We start from the raw sequence: 16,949 nt of genomic DNA on the forward strand, positions 1-16,949 counted from the left end.
CTATGGCCTTTTAAACTGGGGGAGTTGTTGTTTGTTACTATGTTGAGTAATTTTGTGTTTTTATATTGTAAACCTCCTTGTGATCCTTGGATGAAGGACGGTAAAGAAATTTAAATAATTAACAAACATACAAACAAATAAGTAGTCAGAGTGAACATAAATTCCAAGAATGGTCTCAAATGCTTCTAGGTTGATACTGCCTCCAGAAAATTGCTGTTTCCCCTGGAATTAAGTAAGTTGATGTACATTTTCAGTGGCCTGAACCAACACCGTTGCCTCAGGATAGTGAAAAGAGACCTGGAACAGATTGATTGTCGTTATGCATTTTGCTAACAAAAGCCTCAGCAAAGAGAAATTTAAAACAGTTTCAAGACATAGATAAGAAAAAAATATATATTCTGCAGTCTCTGTCTCTCCATGCTTCCCTCTGTTTCTTCTGCCAAACATTCCCCCCCAATTGATTACAGTGGTACCTCGGCTTACGAACGACCCTACTTACGAAAAATTTGACTTATGAATTAAAAAAACAGGCGCGCGCGCTTACGAATTCTACTTACGAACGGAAGGGTTTTAGATGGGGTTTCTTCTACTTACGAATTTTTAGATGGGGTTTCTTTTACTTACGTTTTTTTTTAAAAAAATGCTTCTCCCATGATGCTTTGCGTTTGGGAGGCTTGAAAAATGGCACGCTTGGCTTCCATGCCTCTGTGGGTTGCTGCAAGAGGCGTGGAGTGAAGAGGTGTTGGAGAGAGAGAGATTTGGAGTTTGGGAGTTTCTTTTTCCTGCAATTTTCTACTGCTGGAAAGGTACGTTGATTTTCCTTCTCTTTGCTGTGGGGGTTGCCGGGGAGCGGGTCTCGTGTGTGTGTGTGTGGGGGGGGTGTTCTTTCCATGCCATGTTTAAAAACTTTTGGCTTTCCTGTGGTATGCCCATGCTTTACTGTAAAATTATTTCCTGGCCTGTGCACCTTTAAAAATTATTTCCTGGCTGTGGGCAACTTTAAAATTTACTGTATTTCCTGGCCTGTGCTGTGTGTGGGCAGCTTTAAAATTTATTTCCTGGCCTTGGGCACCTTTAAGATTTATTTCCTGGCCGTGGGCACCTTTAAGATTTATTTCCTGGCCGTGGGCACCTTTAAGATTTATTTCCTGTCCGTGGGCACCTTTAAAATTTATTTCCTGGCCGTAGTAAAGCTGTAATGAGAGGATTCTTGATTCAACAAAATGCAATTAGGAAAAAAGAGCATAATGCAAGGAAAGAAAATATTTGGAACCAAATGAAAGAAAAGGAAAAGAAATTAAGATCTAATCCTAAGAATGTACAGGTACAGAAAGAGATCAAGGCACTGCAAGTACAATTTTCTCAGTTAATGAACCAAGAAATAGAATCTAAAATTAAATGGATGAAACAAAAATCGTTTGAATCAGCAAATAAATGTGGAAAACTACTGGCATGGCAATTGAAAAAAAGGCAGAAGTTAAATACTATCACAAATCTTGAGCAAGAAGGAAAACATCTGGAGCACCCGACAGAGATTCAAAAATGCTTTCAAAAATATTTCAAACAATTGTACAAACAAGAAAGGCAAGATAAAGATGAGGTGGAGCAATTCCTGGACAAACATGGACTGCATAAAATCCCGGAAGATAAGAAATCCCTACTTTCGCAGCAGATATCAACACAAGAGGTGGAACAAGCTATACAACAAATGCAACTGGGTAAGACCCCAGGACCGGATGGACTTACTGCTACATACTATAAAACAATGAAGGACTGGTTAGTCCAACCATTGAAAGATTTGTGCAATGAAATTTTGAATGGAGGAGAGGCCCCCGAGTCTTGGAAAGAGGCCTATATCACACTGATACCTAAACCGGACACAGATAGAACGCAAGTTAAGAATTACCGCCCAATCTCCTTGTTGAATGTGGATTACAAAATATTTGCTAGTATTTTGGCTTCCAGATTGAAAAAGGCCTTAAGAGACTTTATACACCAAGATCAAGCTGGTTTTTTTGCCAGGAAGACATATGAAGGATAACATAAGGAATGTGGTGGACATTTTGGAGATGTTAGAACAGAAAATGAACAAAAAAAGCTGTGTTGATGTTTATTGACGCAGAGAAGGCCTTTGACAACATTTCCTGGCTATTTTTAAAAAGGAATTTAGATAAAATGGAGTTGGGCCAAAACTTTTTGAATTGAGTAAATGCGATTTATTCAGAGCAAAGAGCAAAGATAATTGTTAATAAAATGGTCTCAGAAGACATTAGAATTGAAAAGGGTACAAGACAAGGGTGTCCCCTCTCCCCCTTGCTTTTTATATCGGTTCTAGAAGTTTTACTCGACAGGATTAGAAAGGATGAGGAAATAAAAGGAGTGACTGTAGGGAAGAAACAATATAAACTTAAAGCCTTTGCAGGTGACCTTGTTTTGACATTAAAAGATCCACAGTCCAGTGTTCAAAGGGCTCTGGAAGTAATTCAAGAATTTGGAAAGGTAGCAGGTTTCAAATTGAATAAATCAAAAACCAAAGTATTAGACAAGAATTTGGACTGTAAGGAAAGAGAAAAATTACAAGAAGCAACTGGTTTGTCTTTTGTTAAGAAAGTAAAGTAAAGGTAAAGGGACCCCTGACCATTAGGTCCAGTCATGACCGACTCTGGGGTTGCACGCTCATCTCGCATTATTGGCCGAGGGAGCCGGCGTATAGCTTCCAGGTCATGTGGCCAGCATGACAAAGCCGCTTCTGGCAAACCAGAGCAGCACATGGAAACGCCGTTTACCTTCCCGCTGTAGCGGTTCCTATTTATCTACTTGCATTTTGACGTGCTTTCGAACTGCTAGGTTGGCAGGAGCTGGGACCAAGCAACGGGAGCTCACCCCGTCACAGGGATGCGAACCGCCGACCTTCTGATCAGCAAGCCCTAGGCTCAGTGGTTTAACCACAGCGCCACCTTACCTTGGTGTTAATATGACGGCGAAAAATTTGAATCTATTTAAGGACAATTATGTGAAAATGTGGAATGAAGTTAAAAATTATTTAGAAACCTGGACTAATCTGAAACTCTCTCTGTTGGGCCGTATAGCTACTGTTAAAATGAATGTATTGCCAAGGATGTTGTTCTCATTTCAATCGTTGCCAATAATTGATAAGTTGGATTGTTTTAAAGAATGGCAAAAGGTCTTATCGAAATTTATATGGCAAGGGAAAAAGCCAAGAATTAAATATAAGATACTTACTGATGATAAACAAAGAGGAGGCTTTTCCCTGCCGGATTTAAAGATTTATTATGAAGCAGCTACCTTTTGCTGGATGAAGGACTGGTGGTTCTTGTTGGAAAATTCAGATATTCTGGATTTAGAAGGCTACGATAATGTTTATGGTTGGCATGCATATTTATGGTATGATAAAGTAAAGGCCCACAGAGGCTTTAAAACGCATATAATCAGAAAATCACTGTATAGTGTTTGGTCCAGGTACAAAGATTTGTTAGAAAGAAAAACACCCAAATGGATATCACCATTGGAGGCCAAGGTTCGTAAAAGAGTAAACATGGAAACCAGTTGGCCGAAATATAGAGATTTGTTAATTGAAGAAGGAGACTAATTTAAGTTAAAGACTTATGAGGATTTGAAATGTAAACTAGATGATTGGCTCCAATACCACCAGATAAACGAAGTTTTCAAAATAGATAGACTAGTTGGTTTTCAATCAGAGAGGTCAAAGTTGGAAACAGAATTGTTAGAACCTAAGACGAAAATACTTTCCAGATGTATAAATTGTTGCTTGAGTGGCATACGAAAGATGAACAAACAAAGAATGTGATGATTTTGTGGGCAAAGGATGTTGGTCATAATATTATTATTGAGGAATGGGAGAAATTGTGGAATGTGAATATTAAGTTTACTGCATGTAGTTTACTAAAAGAAAATTTAATGAAGATGATGTATAGATGGTATCTTACACCAGTAAAATTAGCAAAAATATATCACAACCAGGATAACAAATGTTGGAGATGTAAGAAAGAAGTAGGATCATTTTACCACATGTGGTGGACATGTCCACTGGTAAGTGACTTCTGGAATAAGATTTATAATGAACTCAAGAAAGTGTTGAAAAACACATTTGTTAAAAAACCAGAAGCATTCCTAGTGGGCATTGTAGGGAAAGAGATTTCAAAGAAAAATGTGTCTTTTTTTAATGTATGCTACGACGGCAGCAAGACTTTTGATTGCTAAGAACTGGAAATTACAAACACTACCAACGATCGATGACTGGCAGATGAAGATGATGGAGTTTATGGAACTGGCTGAGATGACTGGAAGAATCCGCAACCAGGGAGAAGAAGCGATGGAAGAAGAATGGAAAGACTTTAAACTGTATCTTAAAAAACATGCTAATGTAACATAGTAGATCAGAAATTAAGTTGTAAAGAAACTGTGGAAATTAGGAATAAGTGATATAAGAGTTAGAAAATAAGGATAGATAAGGTGATGAAAATGATTTAGAATTTGCTAATTATAAATGTGTTAAAGAACCACAGGGAGGGAAGCCCGAGGAGGTCCCATTATATCATGTGAGAGGACAAGAGAATTACTATTATAATGTGTTTTTCCTTTTTTTATTCTTTTTTCATTTTTGTGTTCTGTTTCTATATATTGTTGTTATTTTTGTGAAAACACTAATAAAAATATTAATTTAAAAAAAGATTTATTTCCTGGCCGTGGGCACCTTTGAAATTGATTTCCTGGCCGTGGGCACCTTTAAAATTTATTTCCTGGCCGTGGGCACCTTTAAAATTTATTTCCTGGCCGTGGGCACCTTTAAGATTTATTTCCTGGCCTTGGGCACCTTTAAAAATTATTTCCTGGCCTTGAGCACCTTTAAGATTTATTTCCTGGCCTGTGGTGTGGCCATGCTTAAACATTTTTTGCTTTCCATGCCATCTTTAAGATGCTCTTCCTGCTCTTTTGTCTTCAGGGTCCTAATGATGTTATTTTTTTCTTCCTAGTGTTTGTGGTGTCATGGCACCAAAGAAGCCAGCAGAGTCCGGGAAGCGCAAGAGGGAGCTTCTGCTGTTGGAGGTCAAGCAGGACACCCGCAAGCATGAGAAAGAGCAGCAACCAGACACACCTGAGGAGCAGGAGGCAGAACCAAGGCAGTTGCCCACAACATCTTATAAGAGGGCTTGAGAACTGTGGGGAGAGCTGCAGACCTTTGTGAACGATCTCAGTGAGCATCAGGCTGCAGCCCAGGAAATTGTGGAGCAGTTTGACAATGTGATCATTGTCCCATGGCGAGCACTGCTCTGCAAGAGACAGAGGCAGCAGAACATGGACCAGTTTGTGGTGAAGCGGGCAAGGCAGGAGGAAGAACCTTGCCGTTCTTTGCAGTCGTCACCATCTGCCTCCTCTTCCAATAAATGATATTTTTGGTATGAAAAAGAACAAGTTCATTGCTGTTTGCACTTTACTGCATTCCTTGTTTTTCCTGTTCCCATGTTGAGGTGTGTGGTGTAAAGAGGAAAGGGGTGAGGGAGGGTGAGGCAAGTTCCTTCGAAGAGTGCCTGCCTTAGAATTGCACACAAGTGTCCTTAAGATGTTCCAAAGCTGAACATGTCCTGTTATGTACTGAGCTGAATCCTAGAACAATAGGATTCAGAATCAGCGGGAGCTACCCAATCCAACTCCAGGTGGAAGTGAATCCGCAACCTGATTGGCCTGCGGGAGCAGCCAATCAGGCGGCTGGCAGAAGTGAATCTGCTACCTGATTGGCCTGTAGGAGCAGCCAATCAGGCTGCAGGCAGAAGTCAATCCACAATATAATTGGCCCACAGGTGTAGCCCTGAAGTAGCCAATCACGCAAGGCCCATTGTGTAAATAATGTATATAAGCAGACGGTTTGGGGAAAAGAGCCATTCGTCTTCTCTTCTCCTCCTTGATGACTATGAGCTGAATAAAGAGCATGAAATTCACTCTTGACTCCGAGTATATTTCACTGGCGACGAAGGTGGGATCCTGCTGAGCTGACCGCCACCACGCACTGCACCGCAGCACCGCCACCTGCTGCACCGCTGCATCGCACCGTGCATCCAGGCTTCAGCTCCAGGACCCAAGGAACCCAGAATGGCAACCGACAGCAGCTTCTCGCCATTCAAACCAGCATCAGGAGACTGGGAAGGGTACGCCGCCCGTTTCAACTTCCTCCTGCAAGCGAAAGAAGTCACCAACGATGCCATGAAGAGGGCAACATTCTTCAGCGTCTGTGGAGAGGAGACGTTTGAAATCGCCCGGGCTCTCCTTGCACCTAGAGATGTCGCTACCGTCTCTTACAAAACAATAATGGAACGGCTGAAGGAGCACTTCTCACCACAGCCCTCGGTGGTAGCTTGCCGAAATGCCTTCTACGCAAAGCGGCAAGCCCCGGGGGAAACCATAACTGGGTTTGTGACCTCCCTCCGCCAAGCCGCCCGGTTATGCAACTTCTCAGAATTGGAGAACATGCTTCGTGACCGCCTCGTCGGTGGCCTGAGGGACGAGATGTTGCAACGACGCCTCTACGCCAAAAAAGACCTCACGTTCCAGATTGCTCTGGAGGAAGCCCTGGCAACCGAAGCCGCCGAGAGGTCAACGCAAGAGGCACGACCGGCCCCGCCATCCCAACCGAGGGTCTACCACGAAGACCTCACCGACGAATCCGAATCTGACAGGGAGGAAGTACACCGAGTACAGCGGCGCACTCAAGCAGCACACACACCACAGCAGCCTCGACGAGAAGGAGGGAACTGTGCAAGCTGCGGGGAGAACCACGAGAGGAGGACCTGTCGTTTCCGCAACGCAGAGTGCAGGCAGTGCAGAAAATTGGGACACATCGCCCGGGTGTGTCGGGCTCGACTCACCCGTCGACAAGCATCAGATGACCGACCCAGGAGCCCCAGGTCACACGGCACCATGCACCAAGGCAACTCGACGGAGATCACGGACTACCAGTATGCACTAATCCACCGCCCTGGGAAGGCGATGGGCCACGCAGACGCACTCAGCAGGCTACCACTACCAGAAACAGGCCCCGACCCAGCGCCTGCGCAAGAGGTTATGACCCTGGAGCTGCTTCCCGACCGACCCATTCAGGCACAAGAAGTTGCGCACCATTCCACAAAAGATAGGGTCATCTCCCGGGTCCTGGACTGGGTGTGGCGAGGATGGCCCAGCAGCAGCCCCGGGCCAGAATTCGCTGGCTACACAAACCGCAAACATGAACTGTCGGCCCACAAGGGGTGCCTGTTATGGGGAAGCAGGGTTGTTGTTCCCCAGCCCCTCCGCAAAAGGGTCCTCACAGCCCTACACGAGACACACCCAGGGGTAGTGAGGATGAAGGCCCTTGCCAGGAGTTATGTGTGGTGGCCTGGGATTGACAGAGAGATAGAGGCCTGGGTCCAACACTGCCAGACCTGCCAAGAATCCCGCCCGGATCCCCCAAGGGCCCCAGTCCAGCCCTGGGAGTCCGCCCGACATCCTTGGTCACGCTTGCACGTGGACTTCGCTGGCCCCTTCCAGGGAAAAACATTCTTCATAGTGGTGGATTCCTACACCAAATGGCTGGAGGTCGCACTGGTACCGTCCACTTCTACGGCGGCAGCCATCCGGGTACTACGTAAGCTGTTTGCAACCCACGGGCTCCCTGACACCCTCGTCTCGGACAATGGAACCGCATTCACGTCAGAGGAGTTCCAGACCTTCACAGCGCAGAACGCCATCCGCCACATCCGCTCAGCACCATTCCACCCTGCCACCAATGGCCAAGCGGAGCGCATGGTGCGGACCACCAAGGACAGCCTCCGCCGCATAACACAAGGGGACTGGGAATACCGCCTTGCCGCATTTCTTCTAGCACAGCACAGCACCCCAAGCACAACGACGGGCCGGAGCCCAGCTGAACTACTCATGGGCCGGCGCCTTGCAACTAGACTGGACCGACTTCACCCCAACAGAGCTCAGGATGAGGTAGTGGTGGGGAAAGGCAGGAACCCCCGGACATTTGTGGCCCAGGACCCAGTGTATGCAAAGAATTTTGGGGCAGGCCCAGCATGGGTACCCGCCACAGTCACCAAGGTGACCGGTCCCGTGTCGTACGAGGTACTAACGGAAGGGGGGCAATGTTGGCGCCGCCACTGCGACCAGCTACGGCGACGATTCCCAGGAGGAACCCGGGAGGAGAGCGGGACAGAGGGGTCCCAAGGGGACAGCAGGGCAGTGAGGCCTGTAGAGCGAGAGGGGTGGGCAGGGGAAGCAGAAGCAGTAGGCACAGAGGGGCGCCCCGAGGCTGGAAGGACACCGGAACCAGAGTCACAACCTAGTGGTTCAGTGGCGCCAGACCAGACAGCCCCGGCACAGCCAGCAGCCTCGGAACACGAGCCAGAACCAGAACCCCTGACCAAGGAACACCCCAGGCCACAACGCACACGGAGGCGGCCAGCAGACCTTGGGGACTACGAATGCAACTTCCCGGGCAGGACTGGAACTTAGAGGGGAGGGGTGTTATGTACTGAGCTGAATCCTAGAACAATAGGATTCAGAATCAGCGGGAGCTACCCAATCCAACTCCAGGTGGAAGTGAATCCGCAACCTGATTGGCCTGCGGGAGCAGCCAATCAGGCGGCTGGCAGAAGTGAATCTGCTACCTGATTGGCCTGTAGGAGCAGCCAATCAGGCTGCAGGCAGAAGTCAATCCACAATATAATTGGCCCACAGGTGTAGCCCTGAAGTAGCCAATCACGCAAGGCCCATTGTGTAAATAATGTATATAAGCAGACGGTTTGGGGAAAAGAGCCATTCGTCTTCTCTTCTCCTCCTTGATGACTATGAGCTGAATAAAGAGCATGAAATTCACTCTTGACTCCGAGTATATTTCATGTCCCAAAGCTAAAATGTTGGCTGAGGCATGTCCACTGTGCCTGCCTGCCTTTGAAGGTCCAAAAACTGCCCTGAGTAAGGTTTGGAAGTAGGGCTGGCCTTACGGCCAGGCTGGGTGGCGCTGGGCCGCCAGGGGGGTGCTGCGCTGCGTCTGCCTGCCCGCCGCACTGGGGGGGGCGGGGGCGCCGGAGGTATCCGTCGCACCAGGGCACCAGATCTGCTTAAGATGGCCCTGTTTGGAAGTGTGGGGGTGCCTGCCTTAGAATTGCACACACAAGTGTCCTTAGGATGTTCCAAAGCTGAACATGTCCCAAAGCTAAAATGTTGGCTGAGGCATGTCCACTGTGCCTGCCTGCCTTTGAAGGTCCAAAAACTGCCTTGAGTAAGGTTTGAAAATGTGGGGGTGCCTGCCTTTAAAGTGCCCTGAAGTGACCTGCATCAGGTCCCCAAAAAATGATAAAGTGCTGTTGTAAATGTTTATTGTTGAAAAGTAATGTTGCTGTGCAGTTTGCATGGCTTTAAAGTGCACTTGATAAGAAGTTTTGCAAAAAAAAAACCGGGTGTCGGTCTTTTTCCTAGGCTCCGGAACGAATTAATCCGTTTCCAATGCATTCCTATGGGAAACTGCAATTCGACTTACAAATTTTTCTACTTACGAATGTGCATTCGGAACACATTAAATTCGTAAATCACTATTTCCATTTCTTCCAATTGTTAAGCTGATGCCCCTTCCTTCTATTCCTCTAGCTTCTCCTCATCAAGTCTTTGCCCAATGTTCTTACACAATGAAGTTGCTGTTTGCTCTTCTATCCCTGTCTCCCAGCCCACCTTTCTCTGAACACCTCCCTCCTCCTGCTGCTATCATTATTTCTTGCGCTCTAATGGTAATTGAAGCTATAATGGTATTTCCCCATCCAACCTTAAATCTGCTTTAGAGTTTCTTCCTTTGGAAGGGGGGGGGGAGCTCTCAAAGCTTGTTTTGGCTAACTAGCCTCTCCCATTTCCTTTATTTTAATTTGAAAATGTAGTTTTATCTCAGTGTTTGGAATTTATTATTATTTCACAGTATAGTCCTGTGTGTGTCTACACAGAACCACACACTGCTATATTCATTCGGGTTCACTCCAGTTTGCATAGGAATGTAGTCTTACTCTCAGGTCCTATTTACCGTATGTATGCGACGACAACGACAAGAATGTTATATGCCCAGGGATGGAAGGAAGAAAGAACCCCATTGAAAGAAGAATGGATATTGAAACTGATGAACTATGCCAAAATGGCGAAATTGACCGGGAATATTAGACACCAAGAGGACAACAAATTTAGAAATGAATGGATAAATTTTATAGAATACATGAAAGAGCATTGTAAACATTTAAAAACGTTAGCAGGATTGGGTTAGCAATTGTAATATAATCTGATAAAGGGTACTGAAAAAGGAGATTTAATAGATTGGATAAAAGTATTTAGTCACAGAAAAGAGAAGAGACAATTACTGGAAACTGGGGGGGGGGGAGGTCCAGTGGTCGGAAGAACCCCTATAAAGATATTGAATTTCTTATGGATTAATGCAAATAATACTGTATGCTAAAATTTCTAAAATAATATATATATAAAAATAAAAAGGAATGTAGTCTTACTCTCTTTTGATCTTCATTGGACTCAAGGTGATTTGGGGGGGAAGCACCTCAAACTGCAGTTTTTGACATGAAACGAAAGGATTAACACGGATTGCGGCTAACATGGTGTGTACGCGGCTTTGGAAACTAGCAGTGGGAGCACATTGGATGCTGTTAGCAAGAATGTGAACATGACCTTAGAAATGCTGGCTGGAACGGGACAGGAAAATAAAACATATTATTTAGAAACGTCACCTCCTTCTTCCTGTAGCAGAGAAGTGATATTTAGTTTGCACTGAAGTTTGGCCTCCAGGAGAAGATAAATCTGGTCCTCCATTGTAACCGTGTCATCGAAGTCCTCCTGTAAAACACAAACCCAGACAGAAATAAGGTTGGTGAAGAAGGACTGGATGGCCCTTGTGGTCTCATATTCTATGATCTTTGGGGAGAGAAAAGAAGGTAAACAACCGAAGCCTTCCTATTTCATAGTGGCTGCACTTCCATTCATTTGACACATTTCTAAGTAATAAATACCCAGAGCTTTGGCCGTGGTTAAGGCACCAGGACTTTTTTCATAATCTGATTGCCTTTGATAGTATCACCTCAGGTTTCCTAGTAACGGTTCCCAATTTATGAAGAGGCAGACATTTCTGCTTGTTCCAGCAGAGGCAGTTACTTAAGAAGCAATAAACGAAAAGCTTCAGAGGTTTTGCTTTCCTTTTTGTGACATTTTTAATAGTTCATTGCGCCACGGGTTGTGGCGGAAGCAGGGCCGGATTTAGGTTTGATGAGGCCCTCAGCTACTGAAGGTAATGGGGCCCTTTATATGTCCAGCTGTCCTCAGTCAACAACAAATTGCCGCTGTTTTTTGTGTTGAATATATGCTATAGGGCAATATATGAACCAAATGGGTATCAAAGGCCATTCACACATGCAGAATGTAGGCACCCTATATACAGAAATGAGCAAACCAGTGATGTATTAGGGAGCAGGCTAGCAGGCAGGGCTCATGACTTACATCATAGGAGCCTCCACAACACAAAACACTGTTGCTGTATGTAGGTTTTATTTGTTTTTTAACTTGATTTAAATCATTTTATTTTTTTACAGAAAGACTCATTCTTGCTGGTATAATCTTAATATTTACAACCAGATGAGGGTTTCATTTTTGGAACAATAAATTTTCAGAGTAGTTTTTACAGTTATATAAAAAATTATTGATTTACTTATACTATTAGAAATACATAGGCATATAATTATGAAATTATTGTGAGGTTTAATAAGTTAACTCTTTATATTTGGACAACTTTTCTGCTGTACTTTATTGGGAGGAGAAAAATAATCATTTCCTTAATAACAATTTAAACTATTTATTTAACTAAAATAACATTATAGCATATGTATCCATGTTGTTAACTGATGTGGTTAAACAATTTAAAAAACAAACAAACAAACCCCATCTGAGTTTTAGCACACCTGAAAAACTTAAACCCTTATTTCCTGATAAACAGCCTTTGGACTGTAATGTAACTTAAATAGAAAACTATCTTTAGAAAGGTATTTCCTCCAAATGCATTTTATTTTAAAAATCCAATTTAAATTTTAAAAAATCTGTTAATTCTTTTTTAATCGATTTTTTTTTAAATCACTGATTTTTATCCACTCTGGAGAAAAGTTTAAACTCTCTGTCTGGCCCTACTTTTGGGGCAGAACTGCAGAGCATCATCTTCTAGAGAAGAAAGAGATAGAGAGGCACTTCTGCCTCCCAGCCAGCCTCGCCCAGCGACCGATGCAAGGGCCAGAGAGAGAGGAGAGAGATCTCTTTCCAGATCTCCTGAATGCTCCAGCATCCCTTGACTCATCGCTGTCCTTTCAGGCCCCATTTGTTAGCTTTCCTCGTTTCAGCCTGTTTCAGATGGGGAAAGCCACTGGGATTACTGAATGTGTGAAATGACCCTATTGGAAGTCTGTTTTGGTTTTTTTTAATGCATAATTTTTATTAAAGATTTTATTGGGTTACCAAAAATACATGCATTGCCTCTATTTTCAGATCGCAGAGTCTTTTCTGCAAATCAGTTGTGTCCGATGCGAGACATTAATGTTGTACACAGTATGAGGTTGGGGGAGAAGGGGGGGAAGGGAGGTGGTGAACTTACACTCTTTTACTTAGTGTGCGGATTTTGGGTCAGCATTACTTGGGTAGGTTCTCTTTCTATGCATTTATTATTTTGCGTTGGCAGCGAGAGAGGGGCACGAGAGAGAGCTGCAGCCACGGGGCTGGAGGTGCTGGGCCCCCAAAGTGTGGGGCCCAAGTCAGTGCCCCTGGCAATGGCCAACGTTGCCTTACCTGCTTGAAGCAAAAGTAAAAGTGGATGGGACCATAAGAGCCATCTCACCCAAGCCCCTTTTGCTCATCGCAAACCCACAACCCTGAGATGGAGAGTCTCATGTTCTCCCGACTGAGCTGTTTCAGGCAGCCTCTTCTGTCGAGGGATGGCAAATTTGCTGTTATCTCTGCATGAGCAGGTATTAAATGAGCCGACACTGCTGGCGCTGAGACATACCGTAGCAGAATCCCCCCCCACCCTCCTTGGAAGCTCCCCCCTCCCCACAGTTTTCCTGGTGGCCTCATAGGAATGGTCGCTTCTTGAATTAATTTGTCACTGGGACTTTTCTCCTGGAACATTATTTTGCCCTGGAATATAGTTTGGGTCCTGTGGCGGGTGGAAGAGGGGGGGGGAACCAATGGCATATTTATGTGCTTCATATATTTTTGTGCTTTTTGCTCTGCAAAATCAAAGCAGTGCCAGATCTACACATTTTGCTATAGTGGGCAAAGGCCTACAGCAGGGTCCCCAAACTACGGCCCGGGGGCCGGATGCAGCCCAATTGGCCTGCCAATCCGGCCTGCGACGCCGGCCGCCGCCGCCCGCTCTTACGGCGCGCAGCGCGGCAGCGCTCTTCCGGGTCGGGGAAAAAAGCGCCGAAAATCCTTTGTGCGCATGCGTATGGGCCTCTCCCGACCTGGAAGAGGTCATTTCTGGTCACTTCCGGGTCGGGGGAGGCCCATACGCATGCGCACAACGGATTTTCGGCGCTTTTTCCACCCTGGAAGCGCGCCGCCGCGCCAGTAAGCGCTCGTGCGCATGCGCATGGGCACGCACTCCCCCGCCCATCGGCCCGCACAGGCGCGCGCTCCCCCGTCCTCCGGCCCGCCGCGCGATCGGCGCGGTGGGAACCGGCCCAAACGCCGGTAAGTCTGGGGACCCCTGGCCTACAGTGACAACTCCCTCTCCTACAGGTCTGTGTGCCCCTACACTGTCCCCCCAATCTGCCACTTGGGACACAGCAAGGCCGAGGCGGGGTGGTCTTGTCATCTGGGCAGCCCAGGACCTCCATACACATTGCCCAGACTTGTGTCCCGGGGAGTTCACCTTGATTTGATTTCCCCCTATCCATGCCCGCTCACTGTGGGCCCGAGCTGCTTCGCCAGGGAGGGGTGGGATCCTCATGGAAGAATTTTGTACCCAGGGCCATGACCCCCCCCCGGGCCCCCTAAGCTTTGTTTAGTTTGTTTAGTCGTGTCCGACTCTTCGTGACCCCATGGACCAGAGCACACCAGGCACTCCTGGATAATGAACAGAGATGCCTGCCTGACCCTCCACTTACTGCAATAAATGAGGACAGCAAGGTGGATCTGAGCTTTGTGAAGCAGTGGGGAGAAGACCCTTCACTTTGAAGAAACCTGGTAGTGGTAGATTATTAATGCAGTTTATTTTGAGCTAGTAGGCGATGGAAGACGCTTTTGAATGTAAAAATGGCATTCCCACCAGCCTTTCATTTCGGTTTGGACAGCTTAGCCTTTGGAAACTTTCACAGGCAATACAGTATAACATTATCAAGTCATTATGGAAAGGGCAGTTTCCTTCTGACAGCAAGCAGAAAACACACCACCTTCCTCCCAAACTACCTGTGATATCTTGGGACAATGTTTTCTGCCTGTGTTAATGTTTTCACATCATCCCCCCCCCCTTCTATTCTAGATTTAGGCTTGGTCCTCATTGGGGATGGATGAGTCAGCCGACTGCCAGATTGCAATTATTCAAAAGTTCGGGCAACTATTTCCCTTCCTGAATTTACAGGTCATGGTTGGACTGCCCACAAACTCTCCAGGGGCCCTCTTAATATAAACAATGCTTCTAATATATTTGTTGGAGAAAGTCTCTTAATGGAGTCAGGCTTTCTGGTTTCTTAAGACCCAGGGAAAATGAACCGCTTGACCTCTTGCTTACCAGCCTGGAGCTGCTAGTTGAAAAGCACAATTAGCACTGCGGATCTGCCCAAGCCAACAGAGCTGTCCTCTAACTCCAACACTGGCAAAAATCAATACTGTATTAAGCAAAGGCTGCCAAGGTATATGTTAGATACCTGCAGACAGCAAGATAAGGCAGAGGAGGAAAAACGGTCCAAAACAGACACATGTTCCTATGAAATTCTCTTTATTTATAGCACCTGTCACAAAGCAATTTATATAATGCCACAGAGATAGAGAGATATTTACATGCATAGGGGTTGTGAGTTCAGCCACAGTCACTGCAGGGCCTCTGTTAATAAAATATCAAGGGGTGAGGAGCTGATTGGAGTGTTTGGGTGTTGTTGTTGTTGTTTAGTCGTGTCCTACTCTTTGTGACCCCATGGACCATAGCACGCCAGGCACTCCTGTCTTCCACTGCCTCCTGCAATTTGGTCAAACTCATGTTCATAGCTTCGAGAACACTGTCCAACCATCTCGTCAGGGGCGTACCCACCGTGGGGCAGGGGAGGGCCGTTGCCCCTCCCTAGAGGCAGGGCCGGTCGGGCAGCTGCGGGCAAGAGTGGCGCTGCCGGCGGGGCTGGTGGGCAGAGGCGGAGGACAGCCCAGGGAAGAGCCGAGACTCAGAGCTAAACAGAGCTCGGAAAGAACCCTGCAGTACCTGAGGCTGCCACTGGGGGCGCAGGGAGCCCTCAGCTGCTTGGGCAGAGTGAAGGGAAGGCAGCTCAGCTGCTCTCCCACTGCGCCGGCATCATCTTCGGCGGCATCAGCGGACAGCCTGGGGCGGTGCAGTGCGCGCCTCCAGGGCGCCCATGACCCTTTCCTGGCGACCTGCATCGGGCTTCGCGGAGCTTCGGAGGCGCAGTCCATCCAGCTGCCCGGATGGGAAGGATGAAAATTTTAAAAAGGCAGCTTTCTCCATGTTGGTTATTCCCTTCTCTTCCAGCTCCTCTTCTCAGGGGTGAGGAGAGGGGTTTGGGGCTCGTCCGGCAGAGTTCATGATAGAATGGGAGAGTTGGATGGGTCCACGAGGGTCATCTAGACCAGCCCCCTGCAATGCAGGAATCTGCCCAATGCGGGGCTTGAACCCACGACGCTGAGATTAAGAGTCTTGTTCCCTTCCGATCTAGGGCTTGTGCCCACGATCTCCGCCGTATTAGACAGGCGCCCGGAGGCAATGCACTCTGCACCTGCTCAAGGGCACCCTGGCCGTTGGTTTGACACATCTTCCCGGGGTTGTTGCGGATGGGAGGTAGCGGTGCTGGAGATGGGAGCTTGGGCATAGCACTGGCATGAAGCGAGCTCTTCTTTTTTCTCTCCCCCCTCTCATCTGTAAGATCATTTCAGTAGCTGCTTCTCTCGCCTTCGCTTTTCTCTCTCCCCCCCCCCCGCCGCCCCCTAAACATTTTGTGAATCTAAGTTTGGCCTCATTGAGAGGCAGCATTTCAATATGAGTAGGAAAATAGAGTACCCCTAAACATTTTTTTAAAAGGAAAAAAAGCCCTGGTTGGGGGGGGGGTGAATAGGAGCAGCACTTTTGGGGGGAGGGGGGAGAACTTGCCTGGCTTCTGCTACATCCAGGCAGAAATCTCCCCAGTGAAGGTTTTCCCCATTGCTTTTATTTCGAGACCAGGAAAATCTTCACCTGCTTTTAATGCCAACATGTCCGGCTGATGTTGAAACTGAAGCAGAGGAGCAAATAAATAGTTGATAAAAAGAGGATTATTTTTTAAAAATAGTAGGTTTAAAAAACCTAGAGGTAAAAGTGTGGGCAATTTTTTCCTCTTCTTTCACTGCAAGTGTGTGAGTGAAGATTTGTTTGCATTTTAGTCCAAACAACTTCTGGTTGTACATATAAGGGGTGGTGGTAGTTTTGCAGAATACAAGGGGGGAAGGGGGGAAGTGGCCTTCTGAGTAGGACTCACACTGATAGCTGATGGTCCGGAAAGAACCATTTTCATAGAATCAAAGAATTGCAAGGGACCCCTAAGGGTCATCTAGACCAACCCCCTACGATGCAGGAACCTCAGCTAAATCATACATTATTTCAGCATCTTTCCATGATTGTGGTGGTCACTGCAGGCTTAGAGACTTTGCTCCAG

General features: G+C 46.5%; 1 protein-coding gene across 1 annotated transcript in view; it reads right to left on the minus strand.

Moving 5' to 3' along the window:
* The window catches only part of PTH2R (parathyroid hormone 2 receptor), a 46,708-nt gene extending 30,991 nt beyond the window's left edge, over positions 1–15,717 (minus strand). Inside the window, exons 1-3 of the mRNA XM_088674942.1 lie at positions 15,509–15,717; positions 14,828–14,840; positions 10,791–11,013 (exon numbers count right to left, since the gene is read on the minus strand). Of these exons, the coding sequence (XP_088531068.1) occupies positions 10,791–11,013; positions 14,828–14,840; positions 15,509–15,717 (445 nt within the window). The remainder of the gene's footprint in view (positions 1–10,790; positions 11,014–14,827; positions 14,841–15,508) is intronic.
* Positions 15,718–16,949: the final 1,232 nt, after the last annotated feature.

This window comes from Zootoca vivipara, chromosome 1 (assembly GCF_965207765.1).
Source record: "Zootoca vivipara chromosome 1, rZooViv2.hap1.1, whole genome shotgun sequence".
Lineage (NCBI taxonomy): Eukaryota > Metazoa > Chordata > Lepidosauria > Squamata > Lacertidae > Zootoca > Zootoca vivipara.